General features: G+C 35.4%; 2 protein-coding genes across 28 annotated transcripts in view; one reads left to right on the top strand and one right to left on the bottom strand.

Annotated features, from left to right (window-relative positions):
* The window catches only part of LOC118269906 (sex determination protein fruitless), a 77,190-nt gene that overhangs the window by 17,199 nt on the left and 34,184 nt on the right, over positions 1 to 25,807 (bottom strand). For 5 of the 27 annotated variants that reach the window (XM_035585280.2, XM_050706799.1, XM_050706795.1 and 2 more), the window contains exons 4-10: positions 10,255 to 10,406; positions 5,739 to 5,876; positions 5,555 to 5,656; positions 4,463 to 4,693; positions 4,350 to 4,376; positions 4,022 to 4,249; positions 2,556 to 2,670 (exon numbers count right to left, since the gene is read on the bottom strand). In XM_035585280.2, coding sequence (XP_035441173.1) covers positions 2,556 to 2,670; positions 4,022 to 4,249; positions 4,350 to 4,376; positions 4,463 to 4,693; positions 5,555 to 5,656; positions 5,739 to 5,876; positions 10,255 to 10,406 — 993 coding nt within the window. Of the gene's footprint in view, positions 1 to 35; positions 1,666 to 2,555; positions 2,671 to 2,858; positions 3,746 to 4,021; positions 4,250 to 4,349; positions 4,377 to 4,462; positions 4,694 to 5,554; positions 5,657 to 5,738; positions 5,877 to 10,254; positions 10,407 to 10,554; positions 10,782 to 10,903; positions 11,222 to 11,255; positions 11,424 to 11,703; positions 11,825 to 16,645; positions 16,743 to 25,807 lie in introns of those variants that run through there. The other 22 variants (XM_050706812.1, XM_035585274.2, XM_035585272.2 and 19 more) reach the window with 15 other exon arrangements.
* The window catches only part of LOC126912804 (uncharacterized), a 381,241-nt gene continuing 373,894 nt past the window's right edge, over positions 18,461 to 25,807 (top strand). The window contains exon 1 of the mRNA XM_050706823.1: positions 18,461 to 22,873. Coding sequence (XP_050562780.1) covers positions 21,839 to 22,867 — 1,029 coding nt within the window. The 5' untranslated portion in view covers positions 18,461 to 21,838 and the 3' untranslated portion in view covers positions 22,868 to 22,873. The remainder of the gene's footprint in view (positions 22,874 to 25,807) is intronic.

Below are 25,807 nucleotides of genomic sequence, written 5' to 3' on the forward strand. Positions count from 1 at the left end.
GAAAGCATGGATAGAGGATGAAATGAAAAGAAAAGTGGTATAAATAAAGAAATATATTTGCAACAAACACACAATAACGATAGACTTACATACGAATTTTATCGAAGTCAATGGGAAATAAATTAAAATTAAGAGGTATGTTCCTAAATCACATAAAAGTCAGTCTTGGACGTCAGCGATAAAATTGTAGCTGATGTCGTTTCATAATACTACAAGGAACAACAAGAGATCATAATAAGTTTGTAGCTACAAACTTTTTATCGAAATTGATTTATAAGGCACCTCAATTGATCTGCAATCTTTTTTTATTATTATTTTTATGACCGAGACCACTAAACGAAGGCACTAATTGTGTGTATTTTCAATATATCTTCAAGATTGTATTATTATTTTATATTCCCATTTTTTTATAATGTGACAACTACGAAAAATATTATCGTATGGTGCATCTACATCTAGAGAATGCGCCAATCGCGGTCGCCGATTGAAAAGTACAACCGCGCGGCCCGCCAGACGTACGCAAACGGTACGTTCGTCAGATGCGGACACACCTTTAGATTTCGTGTAAGAAAGTTATTGAAAGAAGCTGATCATTTGAGTTGAGAATATCAATTACATAAAACCTTATTCTCGTCGACAGCAAAGCCACTTTGGTACTAATATTATAAAATTACTGAAATAAATAAAAAGACATACATTGTTAACACATGAGGTTGTTTGAGCACAATGCTACTTTATCACAATACATAAAATCCGGGTTATTTAAGGAGCAAAGAAAAATAATATCCAATGATACTGCGTCGTAAAATTTAAGAAAAATTTTGCAATTTCCTTGCATTATGTTCAGCACTTTGACAAAATATTTCATTAATTTCGGTTATAGATTTATGCTAATAGCAGTTCAATTTTGTATTGAACTTTTCACATCCAAAAAATGTGTTTGTCTCAAAAGAATATTTTAAGGTAATACAACTTCATAAGATAACTAGTATGATTGAAATAAAAATATTTTTGAACAATGTTAAAATAATGAACTTAAATTGAACAACGTGAAAACAATGAACTTAAAAAAATCACACCACACCTTAATCTAGTTACAAAATGTCAATTAAGCGCATTGTGTTAAAATTGTAGTTTATTAGTAAGGTAATAGGCAAGATAGGTAAGTTAACAATTAATTGTTAAGCCCTGAGTGTGTGTTACAGATACACTGTGATCACAAAATGTTAGCTACCCATCCACTCGTTAGACCGCAATACATAAGTACTAATACTATATGACGTAAGTAAGCAATGAGATTCATTGACTCTTAGTTGACTACCTAAATTAAGAAGGTTTAACTTAGTTCGCATTTCTTCTGTATATTAGACAGATTATTAGACTTTAATATAGAACAATGCTTCATGCGAAGGTGTCTCTTAAGGTTATCGGCTCGCGTGAGCGTTATAGGACACATGGGACACTTGTGCTGCTCGGGATTGTGTGACTTCATATGTTTTTTAAGATTATTTACTAGTTTCCCGCAAATGTTACATGACTCGGGAACACTTAAAGGTCTGTTGGTCAATGCCAAACCGAATGATTTGACAATATTTTCAACACTGGCTAATTTATTTGTAAATGGTTCCCATGGCTTTTTATTTTCGTCAACGCCACAATTTTCACCTGTAAGATACGTAAGATTTTCACTTCGGATATAATTAAGAAGGCATGCTTAAGTTCTTCACTGACACGAGACTTCGTAAAGCAAAAACACTCTTTCCATTACCGTTGGATAATAATTCCACTTCAAAATTTTTACATGCATTCCTAACTTGTAATTGTAATTATATTTTCCCTTTAGATAGCACCAAATATAATTTGCTTATACTAATATTATAAATAATTATACATATTTTTACTATAATTATCTCAATTTTGAGCCTTAACTAGATATTGAAATAGTGTCAATATTGCACGACCTATAACCCTCGGGGGCGCCAAATCTTTATAAAACAGAAATCTTATGACACCGTATTCTTCAAAGTAAAAACGAAAAGTCTAAAAGCGTACCATACTAAGTTAAAAGAATATTAAAGCGTCTATGGTTAGTGCTAATTGACAATGGAATGGTAAGCAACAATGAGTGACATGCTGCAGGGTGTTGTTAGCATGCATTATTAGTGGTCTCTAGTGCAGAGATCCCAACCCAGGTTTAAAATGGATTAATATCTCTGATTCATTTATAACAAGCGAAATAAATGGGTAAAATAAAAGTTAAAGCATCAAACATCTAAAACACAGGCAACATTTAGTGTCTGTCAGTTGTTATGCCAAATATTTTTTAGAAAAACAAACTCATTTTCAAACTTTCTGATAAAAAAAATGATTTGTAATATATATTGCTTTTGAAATTAACAACTGACAAACATTGTAAATTAATGGCCACCAACAAAATTAAGAACGTGAATAGTTTACTAGTAGTTGAAATATATTTGAATAAGTATACTCCGTTGTAAAACTGGATTTTGTTCATAATTCTGTTAGTGGTAATTGTCCAGGAAAAAAGAACTCACCATCGATGGTGTCTGTCTGGTCAGGGTGTGGTTGTAACATGGGCTCATTGTCGTTACACTCGTTGCCAAGGCTTTGCTGGGTCAGTATCGATGCCATTTCCGTTACTCCCATACTCTGGAAAATCAGCATGCACTTTATAAAAAAAAGTAACTTCGCTAACAATAACAATTATTTAAAACATTATTTTTGCTATAAATGTTTTCCTTCAAATGAGGAAACATTTTCAGTTATTGAGAATTAAAAGTTTGCAAGATAATAAGGTCACCCAGGTAGCGAAAAAATATGTAAATAATAAAACAATATTGATTTTTTTCATTTTAATAATAAAGTTTGTGTCTGACACATTATATTAACAAATAAAAATTACAGAGAATTAATGACAAGCATTATAATTCATATCAACAATATAATAATGGAAGTGAAGTTTCAAGATGTGATACATATTGAAAATGCATGTTTATTCATCACAATATTTTAACTATGTTAAGACTGGTCAGTTTAACTGGTAAGATTAAGTTTAATCAGTCTTTTATGCCAAAGTTTTGATAATACTACCATTTACATCATTTAGTAATTTTAGTAATAGTTAATAAAATTAACTTTATGCTGGAATAGTATTATGATAACTGAAGTGTATTAATTGACCAATGTGCTATTATCTACTTTTGCATTTCTTCAAATTTTAAACGATTACATATCCAACTAGCACCATTGAACTTTTGCCAATATGTACTAGCGTATTTTTTATACCTAACTATTGATCTGGCGTTTCTCTTCTAGGAGGTATATTTGTGTTAGTAGAATGTTCACGATCTCGACAAAATTTGTGAGCTTTGCATTTGTCGTGGTGATTCACTATTTCTAGTCTAAAGTTAGAGTTGCCTTCAACAAAGGAAGTTCTATTGACAGTCAGCTCGTGTGACCATCTCCTACAGTAAGTACAATACATAATGTTTTGAAATTTATCATATTGCAGCCATGGGTACAGAGTTAACCAACTTAATCGGAATTTCCCGGTTTTTTTAGAATTTACAGGAGATTGTCGCGATGATTTCGAAGGTGGAGTAATCTGTTGGGGCGGGAGGGCGAGGATTGAGGCGAGTATGTTGCTATCGGGCCGTTTAATGCTTAGGTCCAAATACTGGTGGTTAGATTCTTCCGGGACAGCCATGCAAGTCCAGCCTGAACTCTGCCAACAAAGAAGGAAAGGCTCTGCTTTACAACTTGTGATATTATCTTTTATTTAGGCAGATCCCTTCCTTCCTGTTGACACAGATCCGCGGATCGTTAGAAAATAACTAAGATAACAGAAGAAAAAGATCATCCTCGGTAAGAATGGGAAGATAATTTCTAATTTTGACTAGTTAAAGCAAGATGAAAACCTCCTCCTTCTTGGGAAGTTGGTTGATAAAAAAATATATTAAGTTTTTTCTGATGTTGAGATTTGACAGGATGATGTGTTTACCTGGAGGTGCGTCTGGTCGAAAGGGGGCGGCGGGTGGAGGGCGGGCGCGTGCGGCGCGTGCGGGGCCAGCGGCGCGTGCGGCGGGTACGGGGACTCCGGCTCCTGCTTCACGTGCGGCGTGTGCGCCGGCGACCGCGCCACCGACCGCGCCGGCGTGTGCGCCGGGGGCGGCGTCGACGGCTCCGACCCCGACCCCGTAGACCCGCACTTCGCCGACTTCACATGCCCCTGTACAGCATTACTGTTAATATCGACTTAACCAATACGTATAAATTAAAACACCTATAAATTCTGTTAAAAATTGTAAATGAACAAATAACATGTTTACCCCTGTAAATTGATCCACCGTTGATCCCTGTAAAATAAATTATAATATAGGTAATTTAAACAGATACTTAAGCGCATCATTCGCTATAGAAATCTTTTATTTGTCTTTCTTACCTCGTAGTGCCTGTAAGAATGGTCGACGTCGTCTCGTGGTACCGTGGAGTTCTTTCTGCGTCTCTTCTCCGGAGGGATTGCATGCGAGGGGTGAGCCGGGTGCGCGGGGGGCGCGGCCGACAGGGGGGTGTGGGGAGCCGGCGGCGCGCAGTGCGCGGCCGGGGGCGTGGCGAAGGACTCCGAACGGGAAAGGTTCTCCGCACTCACTGACGGAGTCGACCGATCCTCCGACTGAGAATACACAAATATCACTCTTACATAACACATCTCACAAAAATGATTAAAAACATGTTCTGATACAAGCATATTCTTTAAGAATATCTTGTAGCCATTAAACAAAAATGTTCTAGAAGTAATATAATTTAGTTTCAGAAAAGAAAATAAAAACGAAATCTTTGCCCAACAAAAATATACATAAGATTAATTTCTAAGATTACAGTAAATTATACGATTTCGTATTCTGCACGAATTGAATCCTATAAACCTAACTCTCACATTGGCGTCCATAATCCAACGGTTTTTATCGAGTTGATGCGTTTATGGATGCATATCTTTTTTATATCGTTGGGCATAACGGTTTCGTGACGTCACCGCGTTAATTTTAAATTAGGACTATCTTTTAAATTCACCTACAACATTCTAGCTATACTTTAATTCTAGACTGCAGGAAATGAGCGTTGTTTATCACTACTTTAGACTTAATAGTGCAAAAATTATCATTTCTAAATTCGATGTCTATGTAACTTTAGTGTTAAGCTGTCGTTCTACCAAAAATTCAAGGCTAACAAGCGATAACTAATAAAACGTATATTCAACACGCATGAGACTTTTAAGTAAAAATGGAAACCTATAAAATTCTGATTAAAATTGTTCTTATTTTCGAAAAAAAAAGGTCCGAAATGGAGATTTGAAATCTAGTAGATGTTGTTATTGAATATATTAGAATTAGTATACACTGGGTAAAGTTAGCATATCTATCGATATTATAATCGGATAATGGCATGGAACATACATAATTATGTAAAATATTAAAAAAATAAATTATTTACGTAATTTTGCTTAACTAATAATTTAGTGTGAGTTTAGACTTACCTTTGGATTCAATGTATTATTTTCGGTCAAACCTCTAACTTGTAAACTTTCAGCTGTTTTTAGGAACATCGGTAGCATATTTTGGCCAACATTCACTTCACCCTGGAATAACAAAATTATTTAAAAATATAACATAATCTAACACTTAAACATAGGCTCATTTTATTTCAGTGTATCTTAATACCTTGTACATGAAATCCAAAAGAGATTTCATTTCTGAGAATCGTACATCTTTGAGGAATATTATCGGATGTGGATGAGAGTTCTGTAGGAATATGCTTTCAAAATATGGGGAACATGCGGAGAGTATCGTCTGGTGTGCCTGGAACAATAGAAAAAAAAAACACATTTTCACAAGTTTGCTTTAAAAATAGCACGTGTAATTTAAACAAAAGAAATGATGCAGAGCTATGTGAAGGTCTTTACGATTCTGTTAGCATTATATAGAAACAGTGCATAACTGCCATTTTGGCAGACCTATTGTTATTACAATTAGGTGGTAAACGTTTTTTCATGGACTAGGTTTTCAGACACAAGGCTTTCAGTGTTTGCTTGGGGGCCTTTGTAAGGTAATACTATGTTATATTCGCATAGCTGGGTGTTATTTGCGAAACGTACCCTCTCCAAATATTAAAGTAAGCTTGTTATGTACAACTGTATAGTCAGATATATTTAATTCATCACGACATTATCGTTTCAATAGGATTTTTGTCCTGTGTCATGGATGCGTTTAGAAATACATTATCCAGAGTCGGGACAAGCATATTTGTGGCTCACATCAAATAGTGGTAACCTACAGGAATACGCGAGTCGCTTCAAGGCTGCATTCAAAACATCATCAAATACAGAACCTCAGTTACACAATAACTAAGGCCAGTATCGACTGTTTTTAAAGGGAAAAGTATTATCTATCTAATCATAGATGTCCCTGAAGCTGAAGGAGGATCGATAATCCCACAACACCTGTCGTTGGTTGCTTGATGCCTCAAGCCATAACTATGTGTCTGTCAAAGCGACAAAAGTTCGCATATACAAAGTACTGCGTAATTTTTTTTATCGGTATCTAAGTTAGGACATGTGGACACTTAACGCCTACGCAGCCTAAAACATAGCCCTGTTATCTAAATTATCTTAATCGTTTTAAAGTATTAATAGGTATAATTTTGTTCCTTCTTACAGTTTTCATTCAAACTAATTATCGTATTAAGTGTAGATTGAAAATGAAATATGAGTTTTATCAAACCAGTTATCATGGTCATGATATGTAATCAATTCGGTTCATAATAATTGAAGTTGTAACTTAGAGGGGGCAGGTCAGATAAGTATGAATGGTATCGAACTTTCCTTTTGCAGGTAGGTACTATACTTGACATAAAAATCGAACTTTCTCTCTAAGCTTTATTTTACGTTCGCGACTATTACGATCGTCCTAGATAACATAAGTATGACAGATTTATTTGGTATGTCCTATATTTGAGTTTCGGAACTGTATTATCGTTAAGTTTGTGTGTTATAATTCGCGATGTTTAACTGAGTAGTAAGTTAAGATCGTGAATTTGTAACACATTAACTCTAGGATTGTATAAAGCCAATAGCGGTATCTTGCTAGACTATGTAGGTAGCAAGTTTACTACTCGTATCTTCTGCCGACTAACGCCACATTTAATCTTATTTAATCCGCTATCCCGCACGGAACAACATTATTCTTCAAGTTTATAATAAAAAACTTGTTTTATTGTATCAATAACATTTTTGAACTCAAAATAACACTGATTTCAGTATCGATTCACATTTTTTCTTCGAAAATAATATGTATAAGTCTTACAATTACTTAGTCATTAAACTTAAGTTATTTAGTCATTAATATGAAACAGGTTTTGTAATAACGTAATATTATACATAACAACCGTTTATTTACAACTTTTAACAGAAATTGCGTTGGATTTCAGAAGATATACGTATATTCCACTTTGTTTCCAGTAAACAACGGTAAAATTTACTGTTGCAACCGTACGAAAAAGGTTTGAAGGAACCCGTTGCTAAAACTCCGTATGTCCGTCCATCCAGTTTCAATTGCTTTTACATTTTAAATATTGTGTTTGGCCATTAATTTGACTTATCTATCTAATTAATTTCAACAAAACTGTAGTTTGTTTGCATGTTCTAATCTCCCTAAGTAACAGTTGTGCGAGATGTAAAAATATTTTTGTCTGATTATTGAAATGTTTTAATTAAGATAGTTATTGATCGTTCCGAATCTTGCCCTCAAACGTGTGATTTGGGTTATATACTAGAATTTATTTTATACAACTAGCTCTCTACGTATTTGGATGCCTATAACACAGATTAATATTAGACTATCGGTTAATGTGATGCCGTTACACAGTAATTTGTTTCAGCTAACAGGACCTTAAACTGCAGTGTTGCCAACTGATGAGAGCAAACTTGGAAGCGATACGAAATGATTACCAAATTCGCAAAAAATACCTAGATAAGTAATAGATAAAATATCACTTACGAGAGCAATGTATGCAAAAGATGACACGGTTAAGAAACTAGTAAACGCTGTGTAGATCAGATTACGTTTGATAAAGATGGATGGAAGAGAAAAATTATCTTGTTGACCCAAAATAAATTGGGATAAGGGTTGGAACAAGATTGGAGCGGCCAGCACGCGAATGATGATTTAAGCTCCGTACATCTCGAATGTTTCAATACCTACTTTTCGATGAATGAAATACGTAGTAATAATCAATTGAGTACTATAAAATTAAACTTAACATAATGATAAGGATTCTTTGTATAACGTAGGCACCTTAAAATGTCACATTATTTTGATAGTCATTTATCAAGACGCGCAAATTAATTTAGATACGGAAATCAGGGCGCGCGAGTAGCGTTCGTTGTTTGGGTCAACTTTTATGTAGGTATGATTTTTTGCAACTGCTGTAGGATTACTTTAAATAACAACTTTTAAAGTCAATTTATTGATAACACTACAACATAAACGTTACTACATGTCTCTAAATTAACTAACGAGGGAAACAACACTGATTTACTTGGAGAATCAATGTTGAGCAGTAAATTAAATATGTACATTAAGTATTGTAATTAAAGCTCTCAAACAAAATCTTTCATTGGTCCAAGGACGCATCTTGCAGTTTTTGCGATTAGTACTATCACTTGTGAGAGTTGTAGTTCAGAATATATTTTTAGGCTAAAATAGTGCCAAGGTTTGTTTGGATAGACATTCTTTAAAAATGTGAATTAATAATATCAGAGCTAGCTAACCAGACAATATACTGTTAATTCTTGTCTAGCTCTAGACATTCTAGACCCTAAAACCTGCTTAACAACTTTAATAAAAATTAGAAAGTTAAAAAACATGCAGATATTCTGCAGACTCCTTTCAACCTACCAAACAAATTGCATTTTATTAGCATAAAACTTTAGCTTTCATAGTTAATTGTTGAATTTAAATTTAAATGCCATATAAAGGAAGTTGATAGTCTCCATGTGTTATTGACCTTAGTAAAATGTCAGTTCCTAAAAATATAAGGGCAATTCGCACACAGGAATTCATATTATAACTACCTACTTATAAACAGGAAACACATTAATGCCTCATAACAGACTATACAAATTTCAGTATCTAGTTAGGGTCATCATTAATAAATTAACATTTCTATACAGTGTAGACACAAATAAATTTTGTCAGTCAAATGTAAAACAATAGTTTAACATACAAAATGTTTCTAGGTAGTCAGGCACATGACTAATTATATTTTAAAATATAGGTATTCAGGCTTAAAAAGCAATCTAAGAAAGAATAACCTTGTGAAATTAGCAAATATTTAAATATCTACAATGAAGACTACCTTGACTTGATGGCCTAAGGTAGCAATTTGACTGTTATGACAATCAAGATTTTGAGTGTTATCTCCCTCTATCTAGCTGTTATGTAGGCACATATCATTAAACACTTTAGTGTTGTCCTTGGAATTAATTAATCATTTGCAATAACTCTGAATAAAATACAACATTATACCTAGCAAACAAGCCTAATCTAAGTATTAAACTATAGGATAAAACAAAAAAAATCCACACGAGTTAAGTAAAAACCTAAATAGTTTCTGTTTCTATTCACTGGCTGCTGTTTATCCGTATTTAATGGGGCTGGGTATTGATATGCATGGTGATTAAAGTCTTTTAAGATAACATATTGATAAAAGAAAAAGGTGCATGTAAAATAAACATTTGTTTCTTACTGTAATGTTTAGTAAATGCAAGAAAAATCATTCAAAAAGCATTGTCAACAATAGGTAACACATGAGTGTATTACTCATGTTTGTTTACTATTTAATGCATTTTGTTGTGGCATAATAATAAACTGTTAGTGCAACATGTGAGTGCAACAAACACAATATCAATATTTACATACACTTCCTACATTGTGACATAACATTACTAAGGAGATTGTAATAACTTTTTAACAACAAACAAATCATGTGACTAGCTCCACTAAAGAGAAGCTAAATCATTTCAATTTGTTCCCATGATGACCTAGAAATACAGACATTTTGGCTGAACGTCTAATTTCAATTGAAGACAATGAACTTAGATCATAAAGCTTAGATAATTTAGGATTTATGACAGATAATATGGTATATAGTAGATATTAATTATACACATAAAAGTACCTTGACAGTTTCTCCATCGCAGGCCAGAGTGACATCGCACAAAGCCTCTCTTTGTAGCAGACTCGCAAGTACATCAGTCAGGTTGTTCGGGTGGTTGTTCCAGCGCAAGCAGAATTGCTGGTCCATTGTTGGTGCTAATGTCAGTGACCGTGCTGCAAATAATTATCATATCACTATGCTGTGGTTGTACTACATTACTGATACATACACACAAGTACCAAATTCACAAAATAAAAATTACAAGGTTATATCAATGGAAGGACTAAAATTTAAATTCGCGAACAGTTGCTGTAAACGAACCTAGATTTGCATCACTTAGTATTTAAACAAGTGGTAATTAGAGACGTGCGCCGGTTATCAAATTTACATTAAGATACTATGTGCAAAAAATTGGCGGCCATAGGGCCTAGATAGGAGAGCGGAGAGATAAGTGACATCAGCGGCTCGAATTAATGGGGGCCGCGGGCAGCGAGCTTACTGTACTCCACATTGACAGTTAGCCCGCCGACACATATCTACTTGTTGCATGCTCCAAACAACACCTATACATTATGTAATTTAGCTCCAGGAGCCAGATCGCGGGGCCACCGACCCTACGGGACGCGGAAACCTCTAGCCGCCTCTATAAACGAGTTTAAAAAAGTAGTACCGCTCGCCAAAAAAATCGCAACATGCTGACACCGTTATAATCGCCAAGCTGGATGTCCCAGTTGCTAGGTCCACACGACTGATATGAAGAAAATTAGGATGCACCACTACTTGTTGTTTATCACAGATCATGCCGCGTGCCTAAAAATTGGCAACCGAAGGTGTATGGGATTTCTAAACGCGTAGTTGTGTCAACTTTGGCTATTCGTAGCGCCATTTGCCGATCCCGTATCACAGAATCTAAGAATTTTAATATCAATAAACACCAAATATTTTGCTAATCACTCAAATAACACACTATCACAAAACAAAACCGAATCCGAGACGCGATAAGTCAATAATTCCTAACTCACCATTTGCAAAAATTTTGCCATCACAAACGCCACCCGACCCCTACCTTGCACTGTCTTTTTGACCACACACACATCTCGATTTCCGTGTTCACTCACGGCCTTCGGAATATCTTTCACATCAATCGGCCAGATTCGCAACGCGAACTTCATGCGTTTCTCACTTTATGGCGCCAAATTCAAATTTTGCGATCAGTTTTTGTCGCGATTATTAAATACTAAAGATAATTTTTACCTTCTAATGCGTTAATATTGTCGATAATATGAATTAAAATCAATAATAATACGAAAACACCTTAATATCAGTGAATTATCTCTACATTTAGTACAAATTCCGGATCCATAGATATTATTTGCGAAGAGGTTATGACGCGGAAGCAACACTAGTATTTGAAAATATAGGGCAAATTGTTAAATTGATATACCTTATTTCGTATATAACATTACCCACCTAAAACATAGCATTGATTTTATCCAATTATGTGGTTGTAGTAAACAAATTTATTAATTTTAGCATTGGCCTTGACATTATTATCACAATTTTTGCACATGCACATCCGACAACCAAGCGCCCTCTACAATAGTTGCTTCTGCAGTTTGTTGAACTACTAGGAATTTACGTGTTGCTTCATTATTTCGAAAGATGGCGCTACTTCACCTATTACAAATAGGTTTTTATATCTAGTTGCCTACCTATCAATAGTTCAATGATCCCACTATGCATGTACAGTCAGTGCCATAAATAAGCTGTTTTTTTTACTACTAGATGAGCATAACAAAGAAAAAATCTGCTTGTAATAATAATTATGCTCCTTTTTATGACGGTGTAGGTAAGTGCTTACTTAATTAGGTACTGTTAAAATTGAAATACATAGGTAGCTATAGCTAGTACTTAACATATAACTTTAGGAAACTTGGGCTTTGTTAGTAGACGATTAGAAAGAAATACGGTACTAATTTTGTTTTTTATTTTAATGCCTTATTTAGTAAGACGATAAATCAGGTAGCCCAAATGTTACCAACAGTTAATTTAATAAGGTTCGTTTGTATCTATTCTATGAGTATGTAGTATTAAGTAGGCACATACCTATATTTAACCTCAAAAAGGTGTACCTATTTACAGTTACAGATTGGTACTTCCTAACATCATTAGTTTGAATCCTTCTATCTTCCATTAAAATGTGTCTATAACCGCCGTACTCAGAGTCATTTAATGGTTACTTAACCCTGTCCTTAGCAATTGTTTTCGATACAAAATCGTTACTAAGGAATAATTTAAGTAATCATCAAATGTCTCTGAGAGTGGCAGTTAAAGTGATAAACTGTAAGGTATCAACTGAGAACGAATAAGATTTCAGCAATAGGTACTTGCATTTTAGTGATGCCAAACTCATAATCTCTGACACATTCTACATTTAACGTTGCAATTAAAATGCATACAGTTACTCTACGCTTGCGAAAAATGTACAAAAAATGAAGCTAAATCGTAAAATAACAAGATGGAATAGGTTCAATAAAACCATTTCGAGGATAAATATTCCGTAGTAGGTAATGTTCAGAGTGCTGAAGATCATCTTAATTGACTTGCTATTTTATAGTTGCAGGGTATTATTTTATTTTTTTACTCAATCAATATCACATCCCATATCAACAGCCTATTAGGGCCTCTGCTGCCACGGAGAAGATTTGAGCATTAATCACCACGCTTGCTCAAAGTGGGTTGACGATTTGAAACTTATGATTAGAAATTATAAACTCAGGTTTCCTCACGATGATTTCTTTCTCCTTTTGTTAGTACCTAAATAATCTTAGAAAGTTCATATAACACGGAAAAAGTCACATCGGTACCTACTTGACGTTGGTAGGTTTCGAGGTCACATCCTCATGAATGAAGAGTCTCAAACCTTCGGGTCACCACTTCATTCAATATCTTAATGTTTAATTGTTTACAACGGTGCCTACTGGCTCGTAAGGTTTATGTTCTGTGATGTCAGATTAGAACAGTGACCTTTAAGAGTTGGGTAAGTCAGTTGAGTGAAAGAGAGCCGTTTATAATATTAATATGTACTTTTTGGTAAATAAAGATATCAATCCGACTTGGAGATACTATGCCAATCTAATACTAAGGTATTCTAGCTTACGGTACAATGGTAATTTCATAAAAATGTATTCCCAGACTGTGTCTACTTAGGATGATGCTCGTCCAATGGTTCAAACTTTGTGTACTAATTCGTTGTGCAGGAACCCTGGAATTCTTCAAATGCTTGACCTCATCAAAGAAGACTCCTGTACTGTATCACTAACATAATATAGCTGTTTAACTAATACATATATTTAGGTAGCACATAATATGTTACCTGCAATGAAAGCGGGACAAATACGAAATTAAATATTTGGCACGTTATTTATAATGTGTGTTTTGTATCCTATCCGTGGCATTCAAAATTAACTAAATTAAGTAACTGAACTTTAAAATAACGCCCTTGAACTTGTTTTGTTTCTTTGTTGAAAAAATCCAACCTGATTTAAGCACGTATTAAAGTAGGTTTTAAAATCTTTGACAAGGAAATATAAATACAGATTAAAATAGTAAAAAGGTACCTACTAACTTATCGTAACTGTGTGACTTAATTTATGTACCTACCTACCATCAATTTATAAGGATAATATCAAAAGTATCTGATACCTAACAACATACCTAGAATATTTCTAGTGTGATTTAAGCTCTGTTTCATTAAGTCTAGGTACGTTAGTTTACCTGGCGAATAACTTAGCATAGGTAAGTCATCTTCACCACCAACCAAGTTGGCCAAGACTATTGGTCTTTTTGAATCAGCGTTTAAGACATTGATAACCTGTAGTACCTGTACCTACATGACGATGACTAAAACGTGTAACCTATACCGTTGTCACACAACTTATACGATTCGTGTTCCATCTTCTCATTCAGGTAAATGCACGTTTAGTCAATCCACTGATATGGCCTACTAGACATTTGCAACGTGATTCGAGTCAACTCGAGTGTTCAGTTCATGTTTGTCTCCAAGGAGGGTTGGTTACACTAGCCACTGCGGTGAACGACGTAATATTGAGATGAAGGAGATCTATCTGCTCTGACACTTGAGCTTCACTATTTCCCTATATTAGTATTATACTCCATGTTTGCTATACTGGGCAATTAAAATCAAATGTGACCTATCTATGCTGGGTACCGATACTACCTGTAATTAAATATTTCACTGAGCAAGATGTAAAAATGTACTCATCACGTCCAAAAGTCTGTATAAGTATGTAAATAACCCAAGAACAACAATTTGAGTATATGTTTAACTTAATCGTTTTACTCCAACTCAGGAGTTCCCAACCTTTTCCTGGTCAAGGGTCACTTTTACAATTCTTGTTAAGTTAGGGACCATACTTACTATAATTTTTTATGTGGTCTCCCACTCAGAATTTCTCATACACACATAAAAATAGTGACTTTTGGATTATTGATATCAGTTTCTCCTTTCAGTTGTCTCTTTTGACATAAGTTTAATTCGAGCTTTAACCGTGGTATTTATTGGACAGAGGTGTAGTCTAGGATACTTCTTTTCATTTCACTAGTGGTCTATTTACCACCGGTTGGGAAACACTGAACTAAATCCTAAACACTCGTATGAGAAGAGAGTTTGAAACTTGTGTAAAACATTTACAAAACTCCTTGAAATACCTGGACCCTGAAATCAATCGATCATACAGTAGAACTCCAATTATCCGAACTCCGACTATCCGAATCGCCGATTATCCGAATCACAGAAATTGTCCAAAAAAAGTCTAAGTGCGCTATTATTCCAACCCCCCCCCCCCCGCAAAGCCAGTGTTTGCGCGTCAAGTCTTGACTTGACTTGTCTTAACTTGCCGTTGTGCCTACACTGACTTCCCCCGCAATTTAATTCAATAAAAAAAATAGTGCAATATCAAAACGTAGCTTTTATTCTGTTCAATGGCAATTTTTTTAAAAAAATCCGATTATCCGAATATTTGATTATCCGAATGGGTCCCAGTCCCCATTAATTCGGATAATTGGAGTTCTACTGTATATCTAAGTATTAGGTATACTTATTTATTTTATTGACAAAACTAACCTAGGGACAGAACAATGAAGCGTGTGGTCGTGATAGCCTAATGCTAATTACGAAAGCCGAAGGCTCTCCCTCAGGTGGTTAGTTATAAGCGTGTACGCAGTTTTGTACCTATCTATTAATTTAGTTCAACATTTCTAATCGTGTGCATTAAGCTTAACAAACAGTGTGTTTTGAAACACAATCAATGTTAGTTTTTTCAATAAATACAGGACACATGGACAGACACAACAGTGAATTGGTACAATTAATTGATTCGTGTCCATTTGCTTATTTTTGACGCTCTATTAAACATTGTCCTGAAAACCTCAAAACATTCACCCAAAGGAACTGTAGCAGCAATTGTGTATATTTGTGTGCTCATTTTATCATGTGCGTTCAAAGCTGTAAGGTCTAATAGAAACGTATCTAGCAATTGAATTGGAATTTTGCTTGAGTGTTGTGAACAACAATCTGTTCATTACCGCGATGATGAGAGTGGCTGGCCGTGTCACTCGGTAATGTAATGCAGTGCAAATGAGTCAATCTCCACGGGGCCGGGTGGTCACACAGCGCCATTAGGTAATCGATTCGTTCTCAACCCCATCGGCTTCTAGGCTTCCACATCTTTATCTGGTTGGGTAGTGGTGCACGTTTTCAATTAATCAGTATTGTGTCACATTTTTTACATTTTATCTAGGTACTTTTTTAACAATTCCATTGAACAGAGCTGTGTGCCTACTTTAATTGAGACAAAGTAAGAATAAAAACTGCCAACTTGTGTAAGATTACTAATTAAGTAGTCAGAAGTGCTATTTGTATTGTATCCAACAAGCAGCGTTGTCACGTCATGACACCTGCGATCTAATAATGACGTGAGAGGAAAGTCGACCATTGGTGCACTTAGTTTTCCAATCTAAACAATAGAAATTCAACGGGTGCACGGCCCGGGGGACGCTGATCTATCTCTATGTAAATTATGCGGCAAATAACACCGCCTTGCGTTCATCAGGTCGCGCACGTGGCGAGGCGACGACTCGGCGCGACACATTTTTTTTTTCTATATCACAGCCAATCAAACTTGCTACTTTGGAGATTGACGGTTAAAGGGATTCTAGTTTTAGCCTGCTTATAACCGGTGTTTGTGTTTACGACTTACTCATGTCCTTATCATGAAGACTGTTCTACAGATTAATAAGAATGGTCTTAGATTAAAAAAATAATAATTTAGACTGTTTTTTTTAACTCTATGATAATGTTTGTACTTAATTAATGTACGGATTTACTTACCAGTGCATGATAGAAGATACTAAATTAAATTCGCATCTGCAATGTGCGCAAAGCGTGTAGAGAATATTCTTGCTGGACTCCTTGTCGTCTGTTCTCCAATCCTTCATAGCAGCTGTGGAAGATCAAGATAGTAGAAAAAAGTTCGCAAGGCTGTCGTAGTTAGTGTTGTTTCTGTGTACCTATTATAGTTAATGGATTTTCCTAACTAAATAAACTTAGGTACTGATGTCGAATGATCGTGATTGTTTTAGTCAATGTTTGAAATATTTTTATCGAATGTGATTTTTTTTCATCATTTTTCTTGTGATCGCTATTCGCAGCTAATTGTGTGCCTAACCACTGTAGTAAAACTTTGATGTATTTTTAACCAACTTTCAGTCAATCTCTGCGAGATATAGAAGAGACTAGTAGAATGAAAGTAGAAAAGTGTCAAATAATGAAAGGCTTAAGCCTTTCATTATGAAAAGTGTCAAATAATGAAAGGCTTTCATTATTTGACACTTTTCTGACGATTATCGATTTATCCAATTTAATATTTTCAAAGACAAACTACCTATTACACACATTTTGACAATTACCTAGTCACTAAAAGATTCCTATGTGACATAAACCAAGTAGGTACGCATAAACAAATCAAGATCATTTGAAGATGTACTGCCGAACAGTGCGAGCAACGAGTCGATGATTGAACGACTAATTGGTCCATATGGGACTGACTAGACGACCGATTAGGCGGCCTTTTTTTCTAGCAATTCTAGAACGACCTTTAAGATTTTTTTATTCGAGGTTGAGTGATAATTCTGTCTAGTCGCGTCTAGAAGCAAGATTCGTCTCCACTTGTTGTGTCGAGAATAATTAAGGACTTTGTGAACTAATATATTCTGATAACGACTGACTGGTTTTTGTTGATTTTTAAATATTTGTAATAAAAAACCACTTCAAAAGTTATGTGGGCAAGAGTTTCACTTTTCACCCTTTCGTTTTGTAGTTCTTTAGTTATGTAACTGAGCCTAGTGATAGGTATGTTATCGATAAATTATTTATTAAAATTAAATTATTCCTGACTTCATTTAGAAATGACTACATTTGTATTTTTAAAGTTATCCAAAAAATTTGGACCTTTCTATGAATGGACAATACTGATACTTAAAAAGCGTTGTGTACTTAATTCCTAGCTAATATGGATTTTTAGTATTGTTAAGATGTAATAGGAGAATAGATAGTCAAGGACAGAATAAAGAGATATATATATATTGGACTATTTAGGGCCACCATCTTTATTATTTTTGTTGTTATTTACTTAATATTGTGAATGACAAAATTGGTTTGAAATAAGAGAAGTAGTCCGAAGACTGATAAAGGTGTATTACTTATTTAGATAAAGAAAACATCTTGGGTGAATAATTAACCCCCTTCCTCAAGTACTACGTCCTTGATGACCATAAAATGCCCGTTTGACATAAAAAAACCTTTTTATGTAGGTACTTAATATTTGTCTCCTTTAGTTGTGTGGTCCAAAATCGATCGTTACCCACAGAATTCTGATCGAGATAGTTATTAATTTCGGTTGTAAGGGACTACATTAGTAGAACAATGTAAATCCTAGATATCATCTATATATTTCATACATAGAATAATGTTTGATGGAAATAACTGATATGTAGTACCTTACGTATGTGAACTAGTTTAGTCGATGTTTCTATTTTAACCACATGTTATGATAACTACGTAGGAAATGTAAAAATGAAATGTCCGAGTGTGTCAAAGAGTAATTCGCTTCGCACTTTGATGATACGCTAGCAGCATCCTGTAAAAAATAATAAAGGTTAGTATGAGCACGTGTGCGTATAACATCAACATGTCAACCTACTCTAAACTTTGAATTTTTCTGATTGAATCTCAACTTTATTCTTTTGTAATACAGTCGAAAATCTATTTAAGAACTAGCTTTTGCCCGCGACTTCGTTCGCGTGGAATAGTGACTTCCGGCAAATTTTTGGTTTTAACCACATAGTTCCCGATCTCGCGGGATCTCTTCAAAAATGAGATGTGGAAGATATTCCAGGGAACTCTTCAAAAATCACCATAATGAGCTCTGCGTTTGAATTTAATAGATGTATACTCACTTAGGGCATTGAAAAAATAGTTTAAAAACGGACTTAAACTAACTTAAAACTAAAGAAAGCTACGAATTAAGAATTTATAACAATTAAAAAAGAAACTATATTACAACCTATCCTCTATGCTATAATAATCAAGCTTAAACTAAATAATTTAAAAGAAACGACTTAAATCTAATCTAATTAAAAAAAAATTAGACTTACAATTTTATTAAAAAAACTAACTACAGTAACTACTAATAATCGATATCAAACTAAACCTACGTTAAATAGTTTAACCAAAAAACCAGGAAAACCCAACAAATAAACTTATTAATTGACAAATACAACGAAACCAATTTAGAATATACGAAACAGCAGGACCACTACAGACAAATAATCATACGACTGATAATACACTTTTTCTACGATAGTACCGAAGCGCTCGGCCGATACCCAACCAAATGAATGTAACGAAACCATAGCGCGATCTATTTCGATCCCAACGCCATCTATCGAGGATAAAGACAACTTGGATTATTTATTTATACTCCGTTCGGGCATTTTCTTTGTACTAAAAGTTTAATTATATTGATATTATTTTTTTCATACCTTTTTACTATTTATTTACTTTTTTTCGATGAATTAAAACAATAACATGAACCGAAGTCGTGTAACGATCGACATAGAATTATCTATACTCCGTTAGAGCATTTTCTTTGTACTAAATGTTTTATTATATTGATATTATTTTTTTCATACCTTTTTACTATTTATTTACTTTTTTTCGATGAATTAAAACAATAACATGAACCGAAGTCGTGTAACGATCGACATAGAATTATTTATAAATAATTTATTTGTTATTTTTAGTTTTTGATTTTTGAAATAAAAATATATATATGTCCTTTCTAAGGTTCTAAACTATATCTGTACCAAATTTCAACCAAATCCGTCAAATAGTTGCGGAGATTAATGGTATAAGCATAGAATGTTCGACGTGATTCTTTAATTTGATATAACTTTTTTATTTATGAACCGATTGACATGAAACAAACACTAAATGTAAATTTAAGCATCTCACAATATATTCGTGAAAACCGCATCCAACTCGGATCAGCCGTTTCTGAGATTAGCGCGCACAGACGAACAGACAAACAGACAAACAGACAAACAGACAAACAGACAAACAGACAAACAGACAAAAAAAAAGTTAATTACATTTTTGGGTTCGACATCGACATAACAAAAACCCCTGCTATTTTTTTTTATTTTTATTTTCAATGTACAGACAGCACTTTTCTACGATTTTATTATATGTATAGATTTGTGTAGGTTGATGTGCTTCCGTCCATACATAACACTATAAAATAGACACTAAATAAATATTAAATTGTACATCCTACATACTTACCTGTTTAAGTTTTAAAGGGCCCCGCAATTGTAAGAATCTTAACACGGATGCTAGCGGTTTTTCTTGTATTTTAAATTTTACTACAGTAAAGCTTTGCCATGATACAAATGCTGTTCTTAATAAATTATTCATAGCACACAGCATGAACATACCTCATTTTCTGCCAAGTGAATGTTTTTGTATACCTACCTACTATAAGGAAAGGCAAGAAGTATGCAGTGATCACGAGGATTTTTCCTGTTATGAATTTTTCTTTGAACATTGCTTTTCTTGGGACCAAGTGGACAACGATCTTGTCACTACGTGTGTAGTTGAATGTAATTTTTGAGGAAGAATTGCTCAAAAGAATGGGAATAAGGAATGAGGTAAAAAGTTTCTTTAAAAAAAGAGTGATGCAATAGTCATGAGGATTTTTGAGATAGTGTAATATTCAGAGAAATACTTTACAATACAAAACGTACAAATAAAAAAAAACTATAAAACTACAGTCAAGTATGAACGTAGTTCTAGTAACATTTTGCCGGACACAACTGAAAATATATAATTTCTAATACAAACTAGAAGACTTTTACCAAATGTCAACCAATTACAAGATATTTATTATAAGCTCTGTAGCTGAAGCTGAAAAATTAAATTTGTGTCTGAACACAAATCTAATTTTTGAGAGAAATATTTTCTCAATCTTACTACCAACAGAGATCAAAAAAGGGTTTTACACAAGGAATAATTATTATGTTATTATTCTCCTTTCCGTGAACTTTCATAATTAGGTACCTCTGTTAATAATTATATTTCAGTAAAAGTGTAAGTAGTTGGATTACAACCGCAACTAAAAGTGAACTCTTAGTTGAGTAGACATTGTCGACATAATAAATCCTGTAGGGTTTGTTGCAATTTCTTATTCAAAATACAATACAAATAGTAACGTGTCCATTTGTTTTAATCTGGGTCTCTCTTTTTAACCGACTTCAAAAAAAAGGAGGAGGTTCTCAATTCGACCGTATATATGCTTTTTTTTTTTTTTTTTTTATGTTTGTTCGCGGATAACTTTGTCGTTTATGAACCGATTTTGATGATTCTTTTTGTATTTGGTAGGTCTTATACCAGAGGTGGTCCCATTAAAATTTTATCAAAATTGGTTCAGCACTTTTTGAGATAATTAACAAAAACAAATATCAATACAAACATTTACTATTTCTGTTCGCGAATAACTGTGTCGTTTATGAACTGATTTGGATGATAATTGTTGTATTTCGTAGGTCTTACATCAGACGTTGTTCCATTAAAATTTTATCGAAATTGGTTCAGCACTTTTTGAGATAATTAACAAAAAAAACTTTTTTTTTATGTATGTTAATCGATATCTCCGGCAGTTATAGACCGATTTGAGAAATTCTTTTTGTGTTTGAAAGAGTACGATGTCAGTGTGGTCCCATATAATTTTTTTAAAGTCTGACCATAAATGTAGAAGATAATCCAGGGAACTCCTCAAAAATGAACAGAATGTGCTCTGCGTTTGAGTTTAAGTGATGTATATTAGCTTATCTTTCTCAGTAGCCATAAAATTCAGGACAGATAGTAGCATATCTGGTATAGAATGATGGGTAGCTTGATGCGCAAGGAGTCGTTGCAAGGATCCGGCAATTGGGACTCGAGGTGGCGCTCCACAAGTCCGAGGCCATGTGCTTTCATGGCCGCGGGAACGCGCCACCTCCGGGTGGGTCCCAAATAACGGCAGGAGGGGTTACCATCGGCGTCGAGACGACGATGAAGTACCTAGGACTCGTCCTCGACAGTCGATGGAACTTCGTGGAGCATTTCCGACGTTTGGCTCCTAAGTTGGAACGGACGGGGGCTGCGCTTAAGCGGCTCCTGCCCAACCTCAGGGGGCCAAATGCCTGCTGCCGGAGGTTGTACGCGGGGATCGTGCGGTCCATGGCCCTCTACGGAGCCCCTGTGTGGGCGCCAAACCTGATGCGGCGACCAGCTCGGGCGCTGCTCACGTCCCAGAGGGTCATGGCCATTCGAGTGATCCGCGGATATCGCACGATCTCCGGAGATGCGGCTAACCTCCTTGCCGGACTCCCGCCGTGGAATTTGGAGGCGAAGGTGCTCGCGCGCGTCTTTAATTTGCGCGCCGACGCGCGTCGCCGGGGCGAAACTCCACTGCCGCGCCAGATTAGTGCGTGGCGGGATGAGCTCCGACGCGATCTCATGGCGGAATGGCAGCAGCGACTGTCGCAACCAAGGGCTGGGCTCGCTGTCATTGCAGCGGTAAGTCCCCTCTTTGTGGAGTGGCTAGAGAGGCGCCACGGCGTCCTCACCTACCGCCTGACACAGGTGCTTACCGGACATGGGAGTTTCGGTAGGTTCCTGTTTCTGATTGGGCGGGAGGAAACGCCCGGGTGTCATCATTGCGAAGACAGCCCGGAGGATACGGTGGAACATACGCTTGCAGTCTGCCCTGTGTGGGCTGAGCACCGCCGTGTCCTCAGGGATGTGGTCGGCGACGGCGCCCTCTCGCGCCCGGCACTGATACAAGCCATGGTGCGAAGCGCGGGGGACTGGGATGCCGTCTCCTCCTTCTGCGAAGCAGTCATGTTAGCTAAGGAGGAGGCGGGGTGCCTGAGGGAACGAACCTCACGCCTTAGCCGTCGGGAGAGACACTCCGGGCGTCGGGGATCGCGCGATGATCTCCGGCCACCGTAAGTGCGGGTCTGCGGACGGCGAGTAGGGGTAGCGCCCGACCAGATCCAGACCCGTGCGTGCGGCGCGTCGCGTTCCGCGCGCGCCTCAAAGAGCCATCAGACCACCACAGATGGGGCCCAGTAGGGCTGATGCCTGATCCAGAGCTGCGGACTACCTAGCGGGTTTACCAGGGCTCTGGTTCGAAAAGCAGGAGTAGGAACGGGGTGGTTTTTAGTCAGTAAGAGTCTGACACTCCCTCTCGCCTCGCCCAAGACGAGAGAAGTCATTGGATGATTTTCCACCCTCAAAAAAAAAAGCTTGATGTGCTGTCTGAGTTACATGACCGTATACCTATGTGGGTATCTAATCTGTTTGTGTGTTTGACAACTGACTATGTATGTAGCTTATGAACAGGTTACTGTCAGCTGTCGGCTCAGCAGATCATAAGTAAGGGTATCAGGTTAATATACATTTGAAAATAATGTAATTATGCGTCAATATGAATAGATATTAATATTATTCATTTAAACGGCGCTGTCTCATATGAGCAGCGCGTTTAATAGGTCGACCCATACTCAAATAAGTTATTCACTAAAAATCAAGAAATAAAAAACATTTTTAACAAAAAAAAAACCGACTTCAAAAAATAAATATTCCAAAACAAATTAATATGCACTAAAAAGTAAAAGAAATAATTGCGTATTTTTCAACAACTTAATAAATCAACTAACTTTACTAACTCATCACACACATTATAATGTAAGTAAGTACAATTATTGTTATTTTTGGAGTCGGTGTCAGCCTAGGAAACGCCAACAACTGGCACGGTACGGGCGGAGTGGTGGTTAAGTACCTTCTTGCAACTGGTGTAAAACTGTAATGTTTTGTTGTGATAATAGGTAAATAACAAACCTATCTTAGTTGGCTATCAACCTATATTAGTTGGATAAAGGTGTATTACTTATTTAGATAAAGAAAACATCTTGGGTGAATAATTAACCCCCTTCCTCAAGTACTACGTCCTTGATGACCATAAAATGCCCGTTTGACATAAAAAAACCTTTTTATGTAGGTACTTAATATTTGTCTCCTTTAGTTGTGTGGTCCAAAATCGATCGTTACCCACAGAATTCTGATCGAGATAGTTATTAATTTCGGTTGTAAGGGACTACATTAGTAGAACAATGTAAATCCTAGATATCATCTATATATTTCATACATAGAATAATGTTTGATGGAAATAACTGATATGTAGTACCTTACGTATGTGAACTAGTTTAGTCGATGTTTCTATTTTAACCACATGTTATGATAACTACGTAGGAAATGTAAAAATGAAATGTCCGAGTGTGTCAAAGAGTAATTCGCTTCGCACTTTGATGATACGCTAGCAGCATCCTGTAAAAAATAATAAAGGTTAGTATGAGCACGTGTGCGTATAACATCAACATGTCAACCTACTCTAAACTTTGAATTTTTCTGATTGAATCTCAACTTTATTCTTTTGTAATACAGTCGAAAATCTATTTAAGAATTTGTGTAGGTTGATGTGCTTCCGTCCATACATAACACTATAAAATAGACACTAAATAAATATTAAATTGTACATCCTACATACTTACCTGTTTAAGTTTTAAAGGGCCCCGCAATTGTAAGAATCTTAACACGGATGCTAGCGGTTTTTCTTGTATTTTACATTTTACTACAGTAAAGCTTTGCCATGATACAAATGCTGTTCTTAATAAATTATTCATAGCACACAGCATGAACATACCTCATTTTCTGCCAAGTGAATGTTTTTGTATACCTACCTACTATAAGGAAAGGCAAGAAGTATGCAGTGATCACGAGGATTTTTCCTGTTATGAATTTTTCTTTGAACATTGCTTTTCTTGGGACCAAGTGGACAACGATCTTGTCACTACGTGTGTAGTTGAATGTAAATTTTGAGGAAGAATTGCTCAAAAGAATGGGAATAAGGAATGAGGTAAAAAGTTTCTTTAAAAAAAGTGATGCAATAGTCATGAGGATTTTTGAGATAGTGTAATATTCAGAGAAATACTTTACAATACAAAACGTACCAAAAAAAAACTATAAAACTACAGTCAAGTATGAACGTAGTTCTAGTAACATTTTGCCGGACACAACTGAAAATATATAATTTCTAATACAAACTAGAAGACTTTTACCAAATGTCAACCAATTACAAGATATTTATTATAAGCTCTGTAGCTGAAGCTGAAAAATTAAATTTGTGTCTGAACACAAATCTAATTTTTGAGAGAAATATTTTCTCAATCTTACTACCAACAGAGATCAAAAAAGGGTTTTACACAAGGAATAATTATTATGTTATTATTCTCCTTTCCGTGAACTTTCATAATTAGGTACCTCTGTTAATAATTATATTTCAGTAAAAGTGTAAGTAGTTGGATTACAACCGCAACTAAAAGTGAACTCTTAGTTGAGTAGACATTGTCGACATAATAAATCCTGTAGGGTTTGTTGCAATTTCTTATTCAAAATACAATACAAATAGTAACGTGTCCATTTGTTTTAATCTGGGTCTCTCTTTTCTCATTAGGAAATCTCGGGTTTGATCATTGAGTTGGGCAAAGTAAGTAACATTGGGAACTTTTTGTATTCCTGCATCATATATACGATAAGAATTTTAACAGAGTATCTTTGAAAATTATATGTAAATATAATGTTAGAAATACTTTTTTGGTTTAGTAATAATTGGTTAGAATTACCCTCTTCAATAAAATGGGGCAGATTAAGATTCAGGTCGTGTTAAGATTATTACAATTTCAGTACAAAGAGAATATAAAATTGGACCTTATATTTTTGGCGACGTACATAAATATTAATCTTTTTAATTAATATAAAATTATTGTTTAAAATTGGTACGACTTAAAAGCCTGAAATACGGTAACGTATTTAGTTTGAAAGCACTTTACC

This window comes from Spodoptera frugiperda, chromosome 30 (genome assembly GCF_023101765.2).
Source record: "Spodoptera frugiperda isolate SF20-4 chromosome 30, AGI-APGP_CSIRO_Sfru_2.0, whole genome shotgun sequence".
NCBI classification, from domain to species: Eukaryota; Metazoa; Arthropoda; class Insecta; order Lepidoptera; family Noctuidae; genus Spodoptera; species Spodoptera frugiperda.